Raw genomic sequence first — 17862 nt, 5'->3', positions numbered from 1 at the left:
GCACTAAAATGTTTATATATATATATACAGTGAGGAAAATAAGTATTTGAACACCCTGCTATTTTGCAAGTTCTTCCACTTAGAAATCATGGAGGGGTCTGAAATTGTCATCGTAGGTGCATGTCCACTGTGAGAGACATAATCTAAAAAAAAAAATCCAGAAATCACAATATATGATTTTTAAACTATTTATTTGTATGATACAGCTGCAAATAAGTATTTGAACACCTGTCTATTAGCTAGAATTCTGACCTTCAAAGACCTGTTAGTCTGCCTTTAAAATGTCCACCTCCACTACATTTATTATCCTAAATTAGATGCACCTGTTTGAGGTCGTTAGCTGCATAAAGACACCTGTCCACCCCATACAATCAGTAAGACTCCAACTACTAACATGGCCAAGACCAAAGAGCTGTCCAAAGACACTAGAGACAAAATTGTACACCTCCACAAGGCTGGAAAGGGCTACGGGGAAATTGCCCCGTAGCCCTTTTTTTCTGCACATGGGACAGGGCAACTGCACTGTATTAAGGAGAGGATGACCGAGGCCATGTATTGCGAGATTTTGGGGAACAACCTCCTTCCCTCAGTTAGAGCATTGAAGATGGGTCGAGGCTGGGTCTTCCAACATGACAATGACCCGAAGCACACAGCCAGGACAACCAAGGAGTGGCTCTGTAAGAAGCATATCAAGGTTCTGGCGTGGCCTAGCCAGTCTCCAGACCTAAACCAATAGAGAATCTTTGGAGGGAGCTCAAACTCCGTGTTTCTCAGCGACAGGCCAGAAACCTGACTGATCTAGAGAAGATCTAGAGTGGGCCAAAATCCCTCCTGCAGTGTGTGCAAACCTGGTGAAAAACTACAGGAAACGTTTGACCTTTTTAATTGCAAACAAAGGCTACTGTACCAAATATTAACATTGACTTTCTCAGGTGTTCAAATACTTATTTGCAGCTGTATCATACAAATAAATAGTTTAAAAATCATATATTATGATTTCTGGATTTTTTTTTTTTTAGATTATGTCTCTCACAGTGGACATGCACCTACGATGACAATTTCAGACCCCTCCATGATTTCTAAGTGGGAGAACTTGCAAAATAGCAGAGTGTTCAAATACTTATTTTCCTCACTGTATATATATATATATATATATATATATATATATATATATATATATATATATATATATATATATATATATATATATATATATATATATATAGAGTAGTCAGAGTAGACATTCAGAGTCAGACTGGTTTCTTGAACATGACAATGAGTTCACTGTACTCAAATGGCCTTCACAGTCACCAGATCTCAATCTAATAGAGCACCTTTGGGATGTGGTGGAATGGGAGATTCGCATCATGGATGTGCAGCCGACAAATCTGCAGCAACTGCATGATGCTGTCATGTCAATATGGACCAAAATCTCTGAGGAATGTTTCCAGTACCTTGTTGAATCTATGCCACGAAGGATTAAGGCAGTTCTGAAGGCAAAAGGGGGTCCAACCTGGTATTAGTAAGGTGTACCTAATAAAGTGGCCGGCAAGTGTGTGTGTGTGTGTGTGTGTGTGTGTGTGTGTGTGTGTGTGTGTGTGTGTGTGTATATATATATACACACACAGGTGTTCAGTATTTGAACACCTGTCTATCAGCTAGAATTCTGACCCTCAAAGACCTGTTAGTCTGCCTTTAAAATGTCCACCTCCACTACATTTATTATCCTAAATTAGTTGCACCTTTTTGAGGTCGTTAGCTGCATAAAGACACCTGTCCACCCCATACAATCAGTAAGAATCCAACTACTAACATGGCCAGGACCAAAGAGCGGTCCAAAGACACTAGAGACAAAATTGTACACCTCCACAAGGCTGGAAAGGGCTACGGGGAAATTGCCAAGCAGCTTGGTGAAAAAAGGTCCACTGTTGGAGCAATCATTAGAAAATGGAAGAAGCTAAACATGACTGTCAATCTCCCTCGGACTGGGGCTCCATGCAAGATCTCACCTCGTGGGGTCTCAACGATCCTTAGGAAGGTGAGAAATCAGCCCAGAACTACACAGGAGGAGCTGGTCAATGATCTGAAAAGAGCTGGGCCCACCGTTTCCAAGGTTACTGTTGGAAATACACTAAGACGTCATGGTTTGAAATCATGCATGGCACGGAAGGTTCCCCTGCTTAAACCAGCACATGTCCAGGCACGTCTTAAGTTTGCCAATGACCATTTGGATGATCCAGAGGAGTCATGGGAGAAAGTCATGTGGTCAGATGAGACCAAAATAGAACTTTTGGGTCATAATTCCACTAAACGTGTTTGGAGGAGGAAGAATGATGAGTACCATTCCAAGAACACCATCCCTACTGTGAAGCATGGGGGTGGTAGCATCATGCTTTGGGGGTGTTTTTCTGCACATGGGACAGGGCGACTGCACTGTATTAAGGAGAGGATGACCGGGGTCATGATTTTGGGGGAAAACCTCCTTCCCTCAGTTTGAGCATTGAAGATGGGTCGAGGCTGGGTATTCCAACATGACAATGACCCGAAGCACACAGCCAGGATAACCAAGGAGTGGCTCTGTAAGAAGCATATCAAGGTTCTGGCGTGGCCTAGCCAGTCTCCAGACCTAAACCCAATAGAGAATCTTTGGAAGGATCATAAACTCCGTGTTTCTCAGCGACAGGCCAGAAACCTGACTGATCTAGAGAAGATCTGTGTGGAGGAGTGGGCCAAAATCCCTCCTGCAGTGTGTGCAAACCTGGTGAAAAACTACAGGAAACGTTTGACCTCTGTAATTGCAAACAAAGGCTACTGTACCAAATATTAACATTGATTTTCTCAGGTGTTCAAATACTTATTTGCAGCTGTATCATACAAATAAATAGTTTAAAAAAATCATACATTGTGATTTCTGGGGGGGGGGGGGGGGTATTTTGTCTCTCACAGTGGACATGCACCTACGATGACAATTTCAGACCTCTCCATGATTGCTAAGTGGGAGAACTTGCAAAAAAGCAGGGTGTTCAAATACTTATTTTCCTCACTGTACATATACATACATAATTCTGCCAGTTCTGAAGGTTCCCTGGTGGTCTAGTGGTTAAGATGCAGCGCTCTCACCGCTACGGCCCAGGTTCAATCCCCGGTCAGGGAACCATCCCCAGCCAATTTCAGTGCCGCTCCCAAGCCCGGATAAATTGGGGAGGGTTGCGTTAGGAAGGGCATCCAGCATAAAAACATGTGCCAAATCAAACATGTGGAGGATCCGCTGTGGCGACCCCTAACGGGAAAAGCCGAAAGAAAGTTTATTCTTCCAGTTCTGAAGTCAGTATATAAGTATATTAGCAAATAGCTATGGATCACTCTTTTCCATGTTTTTTAAAGATGTTGGTGGGCTGAAGTTTTCTTCTAGAATGCATAATCAACTGTATTTGGGTGGCCAACACATACTTATAATATGTTGTGTGTGCAAAAATAAAACATTTAATACTTTCACAAAATAATAATTTTCTTGAAACTTCTTTATTAGAAAAATAGTTTCATACAGAGCAGCAATTAAAAAAAAAGGAAAAAAAAGAAAAGCATTTACCTTGATATTATATATGAAAAAGCACACGCAAACCTGAACATTTTACGTAGCTCTAATATGACAAGGTAAAATAAAGAAAAATGTAGGCAATGCTAAACAGTTTAGCTTGTAACTCAAACGTGACTACCAGGGACCTTTAAGAAACCTTAAAGAGTAAAATATTTATAAAAGGAATTTTTGCAACTGAAACACTACATACTTTGGCACAATGTGATTTGAAATTTGTATTAAGCCATTATTAAGAAAGTAAATATAAAAATACAGCAAGATAAAAATTTTCTTTGTATGTTGCCAAATGATCTAATTCCAGTTTTAAACAATTGTTGGACAGTTGAAGTTTTTGCTTTTCGAACACATAATTTTACATGTATTTTGTAGATCTTGACTTGAACTACAGATGTGTAGGATATGTGTAGTGGCCTTGTGAAATCTCTTTACATTGTGAAAATGAATTTTCTACTATATATATATATATATAAAGCTCTGAAAAAGAAATAACTATAAGCACTTTTTATGCATTCAATTAATATGCATATTATGCATTAAATTAATTAGAACTGTTCTAATGATGTTGTGGATGATTTGAACAGTTATGTGTGTGTGTGGGGGGGTGGGGGGTGGGGGGTGTACTGTTTTGGGTGAATAAATGCAGACCGTGACATCACGGGTTCACCTGCTTATTTTAATATTTTGCGAGGAATCAAACAATATAGCAATAGTCTGTTCATAATGTGCTGTTCTAGCTAGTGTGTGGGAAAAAATTATAATAATTATACAGTGCTGTGGCTTATGAGGGCTGGAAGTGAGGTATCCTGCTATTCAGCAATGGATCGTATTAACAGTCAGTGCTTGTACATGTCAAGCCATTCCGTGAGCTGACACTTTTCACCATCAACTTTCAAAATACTGCATACTGCAGGCAAAGTGATGCTTAGTAGAGGTAAGAGTAAGCCAGAAAGAAAACAATCAAGGAGCTTTCTAGAGAGTCTTACGAGGGCGTTTCATGAAGGACAGGCTATAGTCGCCAGAGGGTGTGGGTTTTTGCCTCTTCATCTGAACTTGTGACTGGGCAGTGAGTTGCAGCTTAATGGCACTGGAGTTGATCTTGGCTGCAGAGAGCAGCTCCTTCATGCCCTTCATCTTCTCACTGTGGAACGTCACCACGGGGCCACTTGATGGGACCATTGCCTGGGAAGGTGAAGGAACAGGACTGTTTGGGAGAGACGCTTCGTTCTTCCCGTCTGTCTCTTTCCCTCTTGCACCAGCTGAAGAACGGCGTCGACCTCCTTCTCCGCCAACTTTTTTGGGTTGGCCAGGCTGGGATGCCGGAGCTGCAGCGGAAGCTGGTGGAGAGGGCCCTGCAGATTCTTCTACTCTGGACTCGCGTCGTGGACCTCTCCGTCGGCCTTCACGGGGGTCGTCACTCGCTTGGTCGTCGTCGTCTTGTGGCTCTGACTCCTTGGTGATGATTGTCACTTTCTGTCTTATCTGAGAGAAAATAGATCTAATTCAATACACATATACATACATACATATACATATATATATATACATATACACACACACACACACACACACACAGTATCTCACAAAGATGAGTACACCTATCACATTTCAGCAACCATTTTAGTAGAAGTTCTCAAGGGACAAAACTATAGAAATAAAACTTGTATATATTTTAGAGTAGCCAGTGTGCAGCTTGTACAGCAGTATACATTTACCATCCTCTGAAAATAATTCAGCACACAGACATTATTGTCAAAATAACCCAATAAAAATGAGTCCACGCTAAGTCATAACAGCTCTACATCATGTAGCCACGTTCTATTCATCATGTTCATGTTTGTCTGCTTGACAGGACCATACAAATTTGTGTATCTTGTATTGGAGCAGTTAAAATTTTAACTGAAATGTTCAACATCGCACCTCATGGCAAAAAAAAACACAGGGATTTGAGAATTAGAAGATTAGTAACACACTGGAACCGAGTTACAGTAAAGTGTCCAGGGTCATACAGAGGTTTTCGAAGACAGGTTCCATTTGAGACAGACCTCGCAAAGGTCCATCAAAGAAGTTAAGTCCTCGTGTTGTGCATCAAGTGCAGAATTTGATTTTAAAAAACAGATGCATGAGTGCTTCCAGCATTGCTTTAGAGGTTGCAGAAGTGGAAGGTCCACTTGTCAGTATACAGACCATACACCTCACACTGCAACAAGTCAGTCTGCATAGCCGTTGTCCCAGAAGGAATTCTCTTCTGAAGTTGGCTCACAAGAAAGCCTGCAAATGGTTTGCTAAAGACATCCAGTCTTTATGGTCTGATGAGACTAAGATAAACTTGTTTGGACGGATGATGTTCAGCACTGGTAGTGACACCCTGGTGAGCATTACCAAGAAAACTGTGTCTTGCCTACAGTCAAGCATAGTGGTGGTGCATCATAATAGTCCGAGTGGCTAAGTATGTCTCCAGACCTGAACCCTACTGAGCACCTGTGGAGCATCCTCAAGCAGAAGGTGGAGCAATGCCATGTGTCTAACATCCAGCAGCTCAGTGATGTCATTATGGAGGAGTGAAAGAGGATCCCAGCAATAACCTGTGCAGCTCTAGTGAATTCCATTCCCAAGAGGATTAAGGCAGTTCTAGATAATGTGCTCACACAAAATATTAACACTTTGGGCACAGTTTTGACATGTTCACTTAGTGTGTACTCACTTTTATTGCTAATTATTTTGACAGTAATGGCTGAATGGCTATACAAGCTGCACATTAACATCTCTAAAATATATCCAAGTTTCACTTCTATACTCTTGTCCCTTAAGAAGATATATATATATATAAATAAACAATCCATTTTATATATATGTATATATATATATATATATATATATATATATATATATATATATATATATATATATATATATATATATATATTAATAAATCACATGTGTGATTTTGCCATTTACCCATAACCCTATTCTTTTATTAGTAATTACAGTAGCAAATAGCTTGAACGAACACACTGAAAGTAGAACGCATCCAGCACTTAGTAGCTGAGGCGTAAAAAGAAATTGTAAACTAAAACGGACCGAGTGTGCCAATATTGAACATGAAAAAAAAACGTTATTCTAACCTAAAATACTAAGAGAACACTCTGTAGCTCTGAGCATTTTATACATGGTTAGGAAATAATGAATTGGGCAACACTACTTGTCAAAGTTTGGTACAACGTGTTTTTCTGTTGACTTTTGAAAATGGATTTGTGTTTTTGCCATATTTGCATGTACAAAGGGTACCACCTATAAACTAGTTTTTTTATTTTGTAAACTTTGGATTTTTTTTTTCTGCCCTAAACAGTGTGGCTCTTTAAGAATCCAATCAGGTCTAAGGTTAGGTTCTGTGCAATTTCCTCATATACTACACTTCTATAATACACTTATAGATTAGGTGTATAATAGATGAGGTGTAGATATAATCTTTATCGATACTTCACACACATTCATATAAAGCTTTATTCTGCAGAATCTGGGTTTACCTGAGCATCAAAACGGCTGAGAGACTGAACCAGGAAAGTGGCCCAGCCAACATGAAGCACAGGTGTTGGACTTCCCTCTTCCCATTTACAAATTCCATCGTAGAAACGCAACATGTGCGCAAAACATTCCGGGTCCTGTAAGGCCGAGAGAGCTGCAGCCTGTCTTGGTTGGTCCTGCAAAAACAAACCAAATGTGAACAAGAAAAGGGAAAAAAATATATACATATGAATCAGATTTTTGCATGTCCTTGTTTTTATTTGAGAAATGATGGTCATTTTTGGCTTGTTGATATTTAAGTTTCTACCTTTTCTGCTCCCTCAGAGCCCTCTCCTCCACTTTCAGCAGCAGTCTCTTTGAGAAGGGTGGGGATGACATCATTTGCTATATCGAAGAACTCCTTATAGATCTCCTCATCCTCGCGGCAGTAGTTGTAACTGCAAACAAACAAGATCAGAAAATGTTTACTCTTAAGTTCCTTTAAAGTCTTATATCATATGTTATGCATGTAACTTTAAAAATCATGTGACTAATAACAAAGACTTTGCTGCACATTTTTGATAAATAATTTATATTTAACAAGAAACCCCATGATAAAAGCCAAAAACCCTAATAATTAATTAGATATAAAATTCTGCAAAGATGGCGTGCTCCAAGGTGCGATGCTGGGAGATTTACAATCTAGTTTATTTGTTTTGCCTTTTTTTTTTTTTTTAATCCTTTGCAAATAAACATACAATTTAAAGGATTACAATGTTCAGCTTGTCCAGAAATATATATTAGAAAAGTAAGGGAGTGAGCTTTCTGTGTCCAGAAGGAACAGGAAACAGGAAGAGAGGGAAAGGGAAGAGGCTGGATTTTGGGCGTGTGCGGTGCAGACATCCTTCGGACGCAAAAGCATAGCAGATACAACTATTTTTAGTGCTTCGGTCTGCACAGCAGGTGTTTGCGGATAGAAAAATACAGATGCAGCTTCCCTCCCTATCTTTTCCTCATTCCTAACAGTATGAGACTGTAGCAAACTGACTCTCTATGGTCAGTGGAACAATATATATGGCTAAAGCCATTGTAACACTAACACGTGTGTGTTGTGAGAAAAACTACACAATCTTTTGCATTACATTGTTCCTGATGCTAAAACATCTCACAGAATAAGAGTTTACTAAAAGAGACATCATTGCTCTCCAAAACAAAAAAGCACAAATATGTCATCACTCAGCAACAGGCAAACACTGCCACCTGCTGCAAATTAATAATTATAACATACTTCAGAACTAACTAAACAAAAAAGTTAATATTTAGGTCACATATTTGGAATACGATCATTTATAAATTGTAATAAAAGGTTAAAAGATCAATACAACAAAAATGTGCTAGGTGTGAAACTTACTCCTGAATGACTGTAGCAGCCTCAGCCCAAGCCCCGAGAGCCTCCCGCACATTCCTGTGTCTGTAGTGGTATCCGGCCAAGTACATGAAAGGGTAGATATGCTCGTTGTTGTAGTACGTCTTGGCGGACTCCACAGCCTTGAAACACAGTGAAGTATGTGGTTGGCGATAAAAAATTCCTCGGTGGATGATATGAAAACTATATTCAGTGTTACCCTTTTTAACCACTAGGGGAAGATTTAAAAACACATGGTGCACACGTGTGCATGGAAACGTCTTTCAAGAAGGTTCTATGATGCTGTATTTGCAATAAATGCTGCTGTTATGCTCGTTTTAAACACGTCTTTGTTTACTTGTGATTACTGTCTAAGCTGCAGGTATAAGAGTGCAGTTTCCACTATTTAGCTCACCATAACATTTCTGCTTTCCAATGACCACAAAGCCCAGGCAGCTGCATGTAAGCGGTAAAGTCATGCACTAAGACTCCTAGAATATGGCTGATCACCTCACATTCTCCCCACAGGACACATTCTAAGCATTAGATGATCGAGAAGGGAAAACAATGGGATTAATTCCCACTGAAGACATTACATATTTGGCAGCAGCCATATCAGTTCAGGTTCAGGAAGCCAAGCATCCAGTTCTGCACATGTACTCGGGACATTTTACATCTCCAAATACAACAAGACTGTTGAAGTTTGTTCCTCCTTAAAAACACTGCATGATGAAATTTCAAACAGATCGAATGATTCTACACAAGGTACTGAATGCTCCCTTTTGACTGTTAGTTCTGCATGATGCAAATCATAGGAACCCAATTCAAAGGTTCAGGCCTTTTCCTATTGCCATACTTGCTGTATGCAGATGTGCAAAACGTAAACAATCAGCCATGTCTCCAAAACAACCCAAGACATCACCAAAACTGTGGTGTTTGGATGAGTGGAAGCTGCGCCCCAACACAAAGGAACATGCCCACTACTCAAATTACAAATTGTGACCTTGTTGTACATTACAACACTAAAACAGTCACTGACATCAGGCCAGTTTAATTGAGAACACTTTCAAAAGACATTTTTTGTCTCACAAGTCAAATTTTGCTGTACTGCCTAGAGTAATATTGCCTCGTTTTGAGGATGCTAGGATCAGTCATAACATCTTCAGTCCTCTTCACCTTGCTGGAATTACTGTGCTTTCATTTGCCATGTCCTTGTTTTAGTAAAAGGTACAACATAAGCATTCGAATGGTGCCCCATTGCTGATATTCACCTCATTGGCTCTATGTAGTGTGTGTAGAATTGAAAATGTGCCATTTGCATTATTATATAAAAAAATAAACAGTCTTCTTCTTCTTCTTCTTCTTCTTCTTTTAGCTTCTCCCATTAGGGGTCGCCACAGCGGATCATTCGTCTCCATACCCCTCTGTCCTCTACATCTGCCTCTTTCAAACTAACTACCTGCATGTCCTCCCTCACCACATCCATAAACCTCCTTCTTGGTCTTCCTCTTTTCCTCCTTCCTGACGGCTCCATCCTCAGCATTCTCCTACCAATATAACCCATGTCCCTCCTCTGCACATGTCCAAACCATCTCAATCTCGCCTCCCTTGCTTTGTCTCCAAAACGTCCTACATGGGCTGTCCCTCTTATAAACTCGTTTCTAATCCTGTCCATCCTCGTCACTCCCAAAGAAAACCTCAACATCTTCAGCTCTGCTACCTCCAGCTCCACCTCCTGTCTTTTACTCAATGCCACTGTCTCTAATCCATACAACATCACAGGTCTCACCACAGACCTATAAACTTTCCCTTTCACTCTTACAGATACTCTTCTATCACAAATCACTCCTGCTATCACTCTTCTACACCCACTCCACCCTGCCTGCACTAAACAGTGTATTAACCATATATCAATGTTATAAAAGTCCTGGTCATATTACTACAACATACTGCACACGCACACACACAGCAAAATGAAGCCAAAGACTCACAAGTAGCTGTGAGCATAAAACAAACTACAAGAGATTTCGTAACGGTAAAAGCTAAATGCCCCGGCACCTTTAAATGGATTGAGAGCGGGTCTCCTTTGCAGATAGGTTCTTGATCTTCAAGGTCAGCAAGAGTACCCATTGCCATTGGATACCTGCAAAAGAAACATGATTTCAGACCTCTAAACAGGGTTTAACTGTAGCTCCAATTTTTATAGCCATTGTAACGCACCTGTCCAAGTCTCCTCTCTCATACAGCAGCCAAAGCAGCCTCTGTAACAGAAGAAAAAAATCTAAAATCAAGACAAAACCTATTGCTTAGACTTTTTTCAGAAACAGCATGCACCATCTTCTAGCTCACCTGCTGAAGTTGTAGCAGCTCGGAGCTGTCTGTGTGCAGATCTAAAGACGGGTTGATGGCGCATACCATGAACGCTACCTCCATGTTGCGGTTGCACTTTAGGTAGGATCCTTTCAAATATAACCAGCTCTACGGTGATATATAACATAACGCAATGTAGTCGAATGAGCTTGTTTCCTCATTTAATCAGACAAATTCTGAAAATTCTTCTTTTCTACTAGTGCATCATATATTTTTTTTTCTTCATGAATGAGAAAAGTGTAATAAGGTAGAATAGTCTCACCCGCTCATTAACTCCAGCACTGACTGTCTGGCCTCTCCGGTCCTCGTTGCCCTTGCCGTGCCATGTGACCTCAGCCGTTTCCTCTCCCCCTTTGTCGAAGATCACCCAGGCGTGGTCCTCAGACAGGGCCAAGTGAACATCCTTCAGTCCAAGAACCTGACAGGCAGCCACCACTGCAAAGGCCACACCAGAGCTGTCCAACTTTGTGCCTGTTTAGAAACCAAAACAAATGACTTGGTTAGGCATCAGTCACCAGTGGTGAGGTCGCTGAACGAGGCAAAATATTAATAAACAAATATTTGCATAATATTATTTTATAAATATGGCTTTCATAAAAGCATGGGAAAAATCTGTAATCTGCACTGAATTCATTTTTCCTACCCGTTATGAGACTGAAGAGAGACTGAATGTGGGCTCGGTCCTTGAAGTACGATCGGCTCAGGCTGTTCCAGATCACATCGGAGACCTTCTTCACGAGCTCTCTGCTCGAACCTGCAGCCGGCCTGCGGTACAGCGACAGGTCCACTGCGCCACGGATCTGAGCCGTGAAGCGCTCGTGCAGCGCTGATATCAAGCCCAGGTCTACTGTTGGGAAGCAGGAGTTGAGGCAGTCGCCCTTGAGGGGTTCGAATCGCACTCCAGGGACGTTGACAGGCACCACGCGGTTGACTGCCAGGAAGTGCTCGATGAAGCCCAGCACCAAAGAAAGCAGGGCCAGATCTGGCTCGGGGTTTCCCAACTCGTACTCGAAAAGTTGCACCACGCCGTCGATGCCCCGCAAGGGGAAGTGCTTCTTCTGAGCTGACCTCAGGCCCATGTCTGGGAGGCTGAATTTCAGGAAGGGACCTGTTGCACTAGAACTACCTGATGGAGAAAATAAGAACATGTTACATGGTAAAAATGGAGCATACAAAAAGAGAAGCAGCAATGACATAAGATGGCAGTTGAAACCCATGTATGGGGAAGCTTTTGCTTGCATGTTCTGGCAAGATCACAAGACAACGCAACAGAAATGGTGGAGCTTCATCAGACTGATGATCGATCAGGTCAATAAGATTGTACACAAGTAGCCACGTGCTGATCACAGACGTGAAGAAGTGCGATGTCACATAAACTCTTATCAGATCAGCTTTTCTCACCAGACCACATGCCAGACACGCACCTAGAACGAGATCTTCGCCTCGATCGCCCTTTGGAGTCTTAGAAACACACCTACACACACACACACACACCATAATCCAAGTTCATGGCTAACCTGCTAGCGGTCACATGCTCACACACACGTTAGCAAATATTTACTATAAACCCCGATATTTATTATGCTCTATCAACAATTTATCAACCTTTATCTTGTCTGTCTTCCTGATCCATGCTATGTTTACCCATTTGGTGTTTCTAAACCGGCTCGATCATACACACCTGAGCTCCAAATGATGTTCACATGCTTTTGTTTTGTCCCTCGCTTTTTGCCGCGCAACACAGTGAATCCAACCTAGAAAAACATTCAAGCAACATACAATATCCCTCCAATCCCGCTACGTACGAAGGGTGTACACCGAGGCCCATCCGTATTACGACAGATCAGTTGCACCAAGATGGCGGCCGAACAGCAAGTACACTTCCGAGTCAAATGTCGCACACCGGGGGAAATTTGTTATTCTGGGTGTGGCTGTTTTCATTTATTTATTTATTTATTTATTTATTTATTTATTTATTTATTTAATTTAGTTACCTACCAGCGTTTGTAAACAGTATTTAAAAAGAAAGAGAGCGTTTTTTTGTTTTTTTTTTATTATATCGCCATTATTAGATTGTTGATGTTGTTACATTTTACAATATACTAATATAATTATAATTTGGTTTTCTTTATTATTATACAGTCACAAAAAAAGCATTCTACCCAAACTGAATATGTGCGGTCTTTATTGAAAAAAATGAATAATGTTCGATTTATTAAACGTGTTTGAAATATTAAATATGTAATTCGCCAGCAGAGGGTGCCAAAGCGCATACAATGTATATGACGTAATAAAAAAGCCTTTTGAAAAATGTTATGTATAGGTTTCTGTTCAGGTAAATTTATAGCATATCCCAGATTAGCATCTATATATCTGTATACCATTCCACACTTTTACTGTAATATATCCCATATTTCTATACATATATTGTGCCTTACACACATCTTGCACACATTCTTTTTTCACCTGTAGATGTGTGTAAATATATACATATATATTCTTACTTACTGTCACTGCCCATACCCTTTACATCTAGCAGCTAAAGGCTAGTTTATAAATAGAACATCCACTACAATATCTATCACAAATTTAAAAGTGTAATGTCTTACAGACATAAGCAAGTTTACACTCGCCAAACAAGTTTACACTCGCCTAATAGCTGCAAACTTAATCAGATGGCAGTACCTTAGTGTATAAAATCATTTTTTGGGGGGGTAATGTTCACACCAACTATGAGAATGGGGGAAATGTGACCAGTGTGCTTTTGGCATGATTGCTGGTGTTAAATAGGCTGGTTTGAATATTTTAAGAACTGCTGAATGCCTGGAACAACATTGAACAACACTAGAGTTTTCAAAAATGGTGCAATAATAGCAAAAAAAGTGGAAGCCATAGCAGTGGAAATCACTTTTTGATGAAAGAGTTCAGCCAGATTCACTCTGAACAATTGTGAAAAGCAGGAAAGATTCTTAAAATCCACAGAATATGTAACATATTAAACCTTGAGGTGGATTCCATGTCTGTCAGCCAAGAACAGAAAGCTGAGGCTGCTGTGAGCACAGGGTCAACAAAACTGGACAGCTGAAGGCTGGAAAAATGTCTTGTCTGATAAATCTTTATTTCTGCTGAGGCACACAGATGGTAGGGTCAGAACTTGGCACCAACAGCATCAATCCATAGACAAAACCTCCCTTTTGTCAACAGTCCAGACTTGTAGAGATTGTGTAATGCTGTGGGCAATGATTTCTTGACACTCTTTGGGCCTGTTAATACCAATTACTTTTTTTTTTTTTTTTGAAAGCTACAGCCTATTTGTATTCTTTTGTTGCTGACCTAGTGCATTCCTTCATGACCACAGTTTCTTATCTTCTAATTGCTTCCAGCATGATAATGATATGGTGGCGAAGCAAAAGTAGTCTTAAACTGGCTCCATAAGCACGACTTCAATATTCTTTAGTGGCCTTCCCATTAACCAGATCTGAATCCAATAGGATGTGGTAGAACAGGAGATTTGTAGCTTAAAAGTACACCTGAAAAAGCTGCAGTAATAGTTTTTTGCTAACAATATTCATTGTTTGGGGAATAAAAATATTTCATCACAAATACAAAAAGCCACATTGTACTATGCATCACGTCATATTTTATATTTATGTGTGGGGATCATAGTTTGCCTCAATCTTGCTCTAATAAAATCACTCTGCCACCCTGAATACCACATTATTAAAAAAATTTTTTTACACATTTCCAGCTAAAAGCTAAAGGTGCAAACACTGTATGGTTGCTTGTCAACAAAGAACATCATTTTTTATTTTTGGGACTGTGGGATTTAAATATTTGTATTTGAATGTGAGTTTTCCAACAGCTGCCACAGGCATTATTAGCCAACAGTTTAGCAAATAACATGAAAATGGCAGTGGTAAATACATATTTTAAGAAGAAGGAGGATCAAAGGGTGATGTATAAGAGTGGAGGAAGGTGCATACAGGTATGTTCTATGTAGGAGATGCAACCAGAAGGAGATTGGAGACTGTAAGGGGACAGTGTAGCTAGACAGCATCGGATGGTGGTCTGTAGGATGGTTTTGGAGGCGAAGAAGAAGAGGAGGAGAGTGAAGACGGAAAGTAGAATAAGATGGTGGAAACTGAAGGAGGAAGACTGTAGTGGGAGATTCAGGGAAGAGGTCAGACAGGGGCTCGGTGGTGGTGAAGAGGTGCTGGATGATTGGGAAATTACTGCAGAAGTGATAAGGTAAATAGCTAGAAAGATACGTACATTTACATTTACATTTGCGGCATTTATCAGACGCCCTTATCCAGAGCGACGTACAAAAGTGCTTTAAATCTCTAGTAATGAATAAATCTACACTGGTACACAAGATTACAAACTTAATATAAATATAACTCGAATTCTACAAACTTGGAAAGTGCTAATATAGATACTTGATGTGACATCTGGAAATAGAAAGCAAGACAAAGAGACGTGGCGGTGGAATGAGGAAGTCCAGGAGAGCATAAGGAGAAAGAGGCTGGCGAAATAGGATTGGGATCCATAGAGTGATGGGAAAAGTAGGCAGGAGCACAAGGAGATGCGGCAGCAGGTGAAAAGTGATGTGGCGAAAGTAAAGGAAAAGGCATATGAGGAGCTGTATGAGGACACTAAGGAAGGAGAAAAGGATTTGTACCGATTGGTCAGGCATAGAGATCGAGCTGGAAAGGATGTGCTGCAAGTTAGAGCAATAAAGAATGGAGATGGAAATGTGTTGACTAGTGAGGAGAGGGAGGAGTTAGGAGATTTTGAGCAGAAAAAAAAGGGAGAAGGGTAGATGATGTGGAGATTGTGAAGCAGGAAGTGGATAGGGTTAGTAAGGAGGAAGTGAGAGCAGCTATCAAGAAGATGAAGATTGGAATGTTGGTTGGCCAGATAACATACCAGTGGAAGCATGGAGATGTTTAGGAGAGATGGCAGTGGATTACTAAATTGTTCAACAAGATTTTGGAAGGTAAAAAGATGCCTGAGGAATGACAGTGTGACTATCTGTATGACTTCAGGAGAAAAGTAAATGAAGGTGGTGCAGGACATGTATGAGGACAGTGTGACAGCAGTAAGGTGTGAAGTACATCATACATAAGAATGCTGTTCATCGATTACAGCTCTGCCTTTAGCACATCATCCTATCCAAACTCATTTCTAAGCTGAAAGAGCTGGGACTAAACTTGTGTAACTGGATTTTGGACTTTCTGATGAACAGACCCCAAATGGTCAGATTTGGAAAGTACAACCCCACCACACTTACTCTAAGCACTGGCGCTCCACAAGGTTGTGTTCTAAGTCCCTTCCTGTACTCTCTGTTTACACACAACTGTGTTGCCCAACACAGTTCCAACATCTTCTTTAAGTTTGCGGATGACACGTCCGTCTTGGGCCTCATAACTGGTGGAGATGAGGCAGCAAACAGAGTTTAGGTGAGAGCTCTATCACAATGGTGCAGTGATAGCAGCCTCTGCCTCAACATCAACAAAACCAAAGAGATTATAGTAAGCTTCAGAAGGGTACAGAAGGTCAACTATACCCCCTTACATATCGACTGGACCATCGTAGAAATAGTCAAAAACTTCAAGTTTCTTGGTGTCCACCTTTCTGACAACTTGTCCTGGTCCCTGCACACCATGTCAGTTGCTAAATCAGCTTGCCAGTGACTCTACTTTCTAATCAGACTAAAGAAATTTGCCCCACCCCAAAATCTTTTCCAAATTCTACAGATGCACCCTGAAGAGAATCCTAACTGGATACCTGAAGTATCACAGTACTAGATCGCAAGGCCCTACAGAGGGTCGCAAGAGCAGAGGAACTCATTATTGGAAATAAACTCCCAGCCCACATGTCATCTATTACACATGACATATGTCTGCTGATCTGAATCTGATTCGTCACCCAGCACTCAGCCTGTTTAACAAATTTCCATCAGGACGTACTGGAGGGTTCATTCCAGGACCAATAAGCTGAAGAATATTTTTTTACCCTCAGGCTATCATAATCATCAACGAACTGTAATACAGTCTCACCACAGACCACAACTGCCAACTGACCCTGTTATACATTTCGTACATATTTGCACTATAATGTTTAACACATTGCACCTTAAATGCACAATACATATTTTTGTGTGTTTTTTCCTACCTACTTTAAGATATACATTCTGCTTGTTATCCTTCCTTTTCCATATTTTTCAAAAAAATACCTCATGCCAATATCATATGTCATATGTCATATTTATATAATTCATTTAATATATTTACGTACATTTCTGCACCCACTTGTAAATAATTATCTAACTTTCTTAAGCCTCATTATTACTTTTGGAGGTGAGATTGCATCAAAGGTCAGCTCTGAGCCCTTTACTGTTTATAGAGTGGTGATGGACAGATTGATGGACGATGAAGAGTGAAGGAAATTATAAGAGCAAATTGGGAATAAATTTGGAATGTGATGCTGAAAAAGTACAAACCGTACTTATGACCAGGTGTATGCAAACTTTTGGCAATTTTGTGTACACCAACCAGGCATAACATTATGACCACCTACCTAATATTGTGTTGATCCGACTTTTGCTGCCAAAACAGTCCTGCCCTTCAAGCATTAAAGCATAAAAGCATTACTTTTTTTTTTTAGCAATGTAAGCTACATTAGCATGGTTGTTGAATCAGAACACATGGGCCAGCCTTCGCTCCCCACGTGCATCAATGAGCCTAGACCGCCCATGACCCTGTCACCGGTTCACCACTGTTCCTTCCTTGGACCACTTTTGATAGATATTGACCAGTGCAGAACTGGGAACATCCCACACGAGCTGCAGGTTTAAAGATGCTCAGACCTTGACCTTGACCTTGTCAAGCTCGATCAAATTCTTACGCTTGGCCTGTATGTAGCGTTATTTTTAGAGGACAGTAAATCTGTACTGCTATACACGCTGCACGTTGACATATACTTT

At 40.5% G+C, this 17862-nt stretch overlaps 1 protein-coding gene across 3 annotated transcripts; it reads right to left on the bottom strand.

Annotated features, from left to right (window-relative positions):
* Positions 1–3506: 3506 nt before the first annotated feature.
* Positions 3507–12747, bottom strand: men1 (multiple endocrine neoplasia I). Of its 3 annotated transcripts, none has more exons than XM_083542175.1 (11): positions 12556–12747; positions 12276–12348; positions 11518–12000; positions 11137–11345; positions 10854–10982; positions 10725–10765; positions 10563–10647; positions 8511–8647; positions 7428–7557; positions 7123–7296; positions 3507–5077 (listed from the first exon to the last, which is right to left on the bottom strand). In XM_083542175.1, exons 2-11 carry the CDS (start codon positions 12283–12285, stop codon positions 4568–4570), a joined length of 1908 nt encoding a protein of 635 aa, XP_083398301.1. In that variant the 5' UTR covers positions 12286–12348; positions 12556–12747; the 3' UTR covers positions 3507–4567. The 3 variants fall into 3 exon arrangements, with proteins under 3 accessions (XP_083398301.1, XP_083398303.1, XP_083398302.1); XM_083542177.1 differs by having other exon boundaries at positions 12299–12348; XM_083542176.1 differs by lacking the exon at positions 12276–12348.
* Between the last annotated feature and the right edge of the window lie 5115 nt (positions 12748–17862).

Source organism: Silurus aristotelis (genome assembly GCF_946808225.1).
Source record: "Silurus aristotelis genome assembly, chromosome: 5".
NCBI classification, from domain to species: Eukaryota; Metazoa; Chordata; class Actinopteri; order Siluriformes; family Siluridae; genus Silurus; species Silurus aristotelis.
The sequence above is the reverse complement of the archived record's forward strand: the minus strand, read 5'-3'. Positions and strand labels throughout refer to the sequence as shown.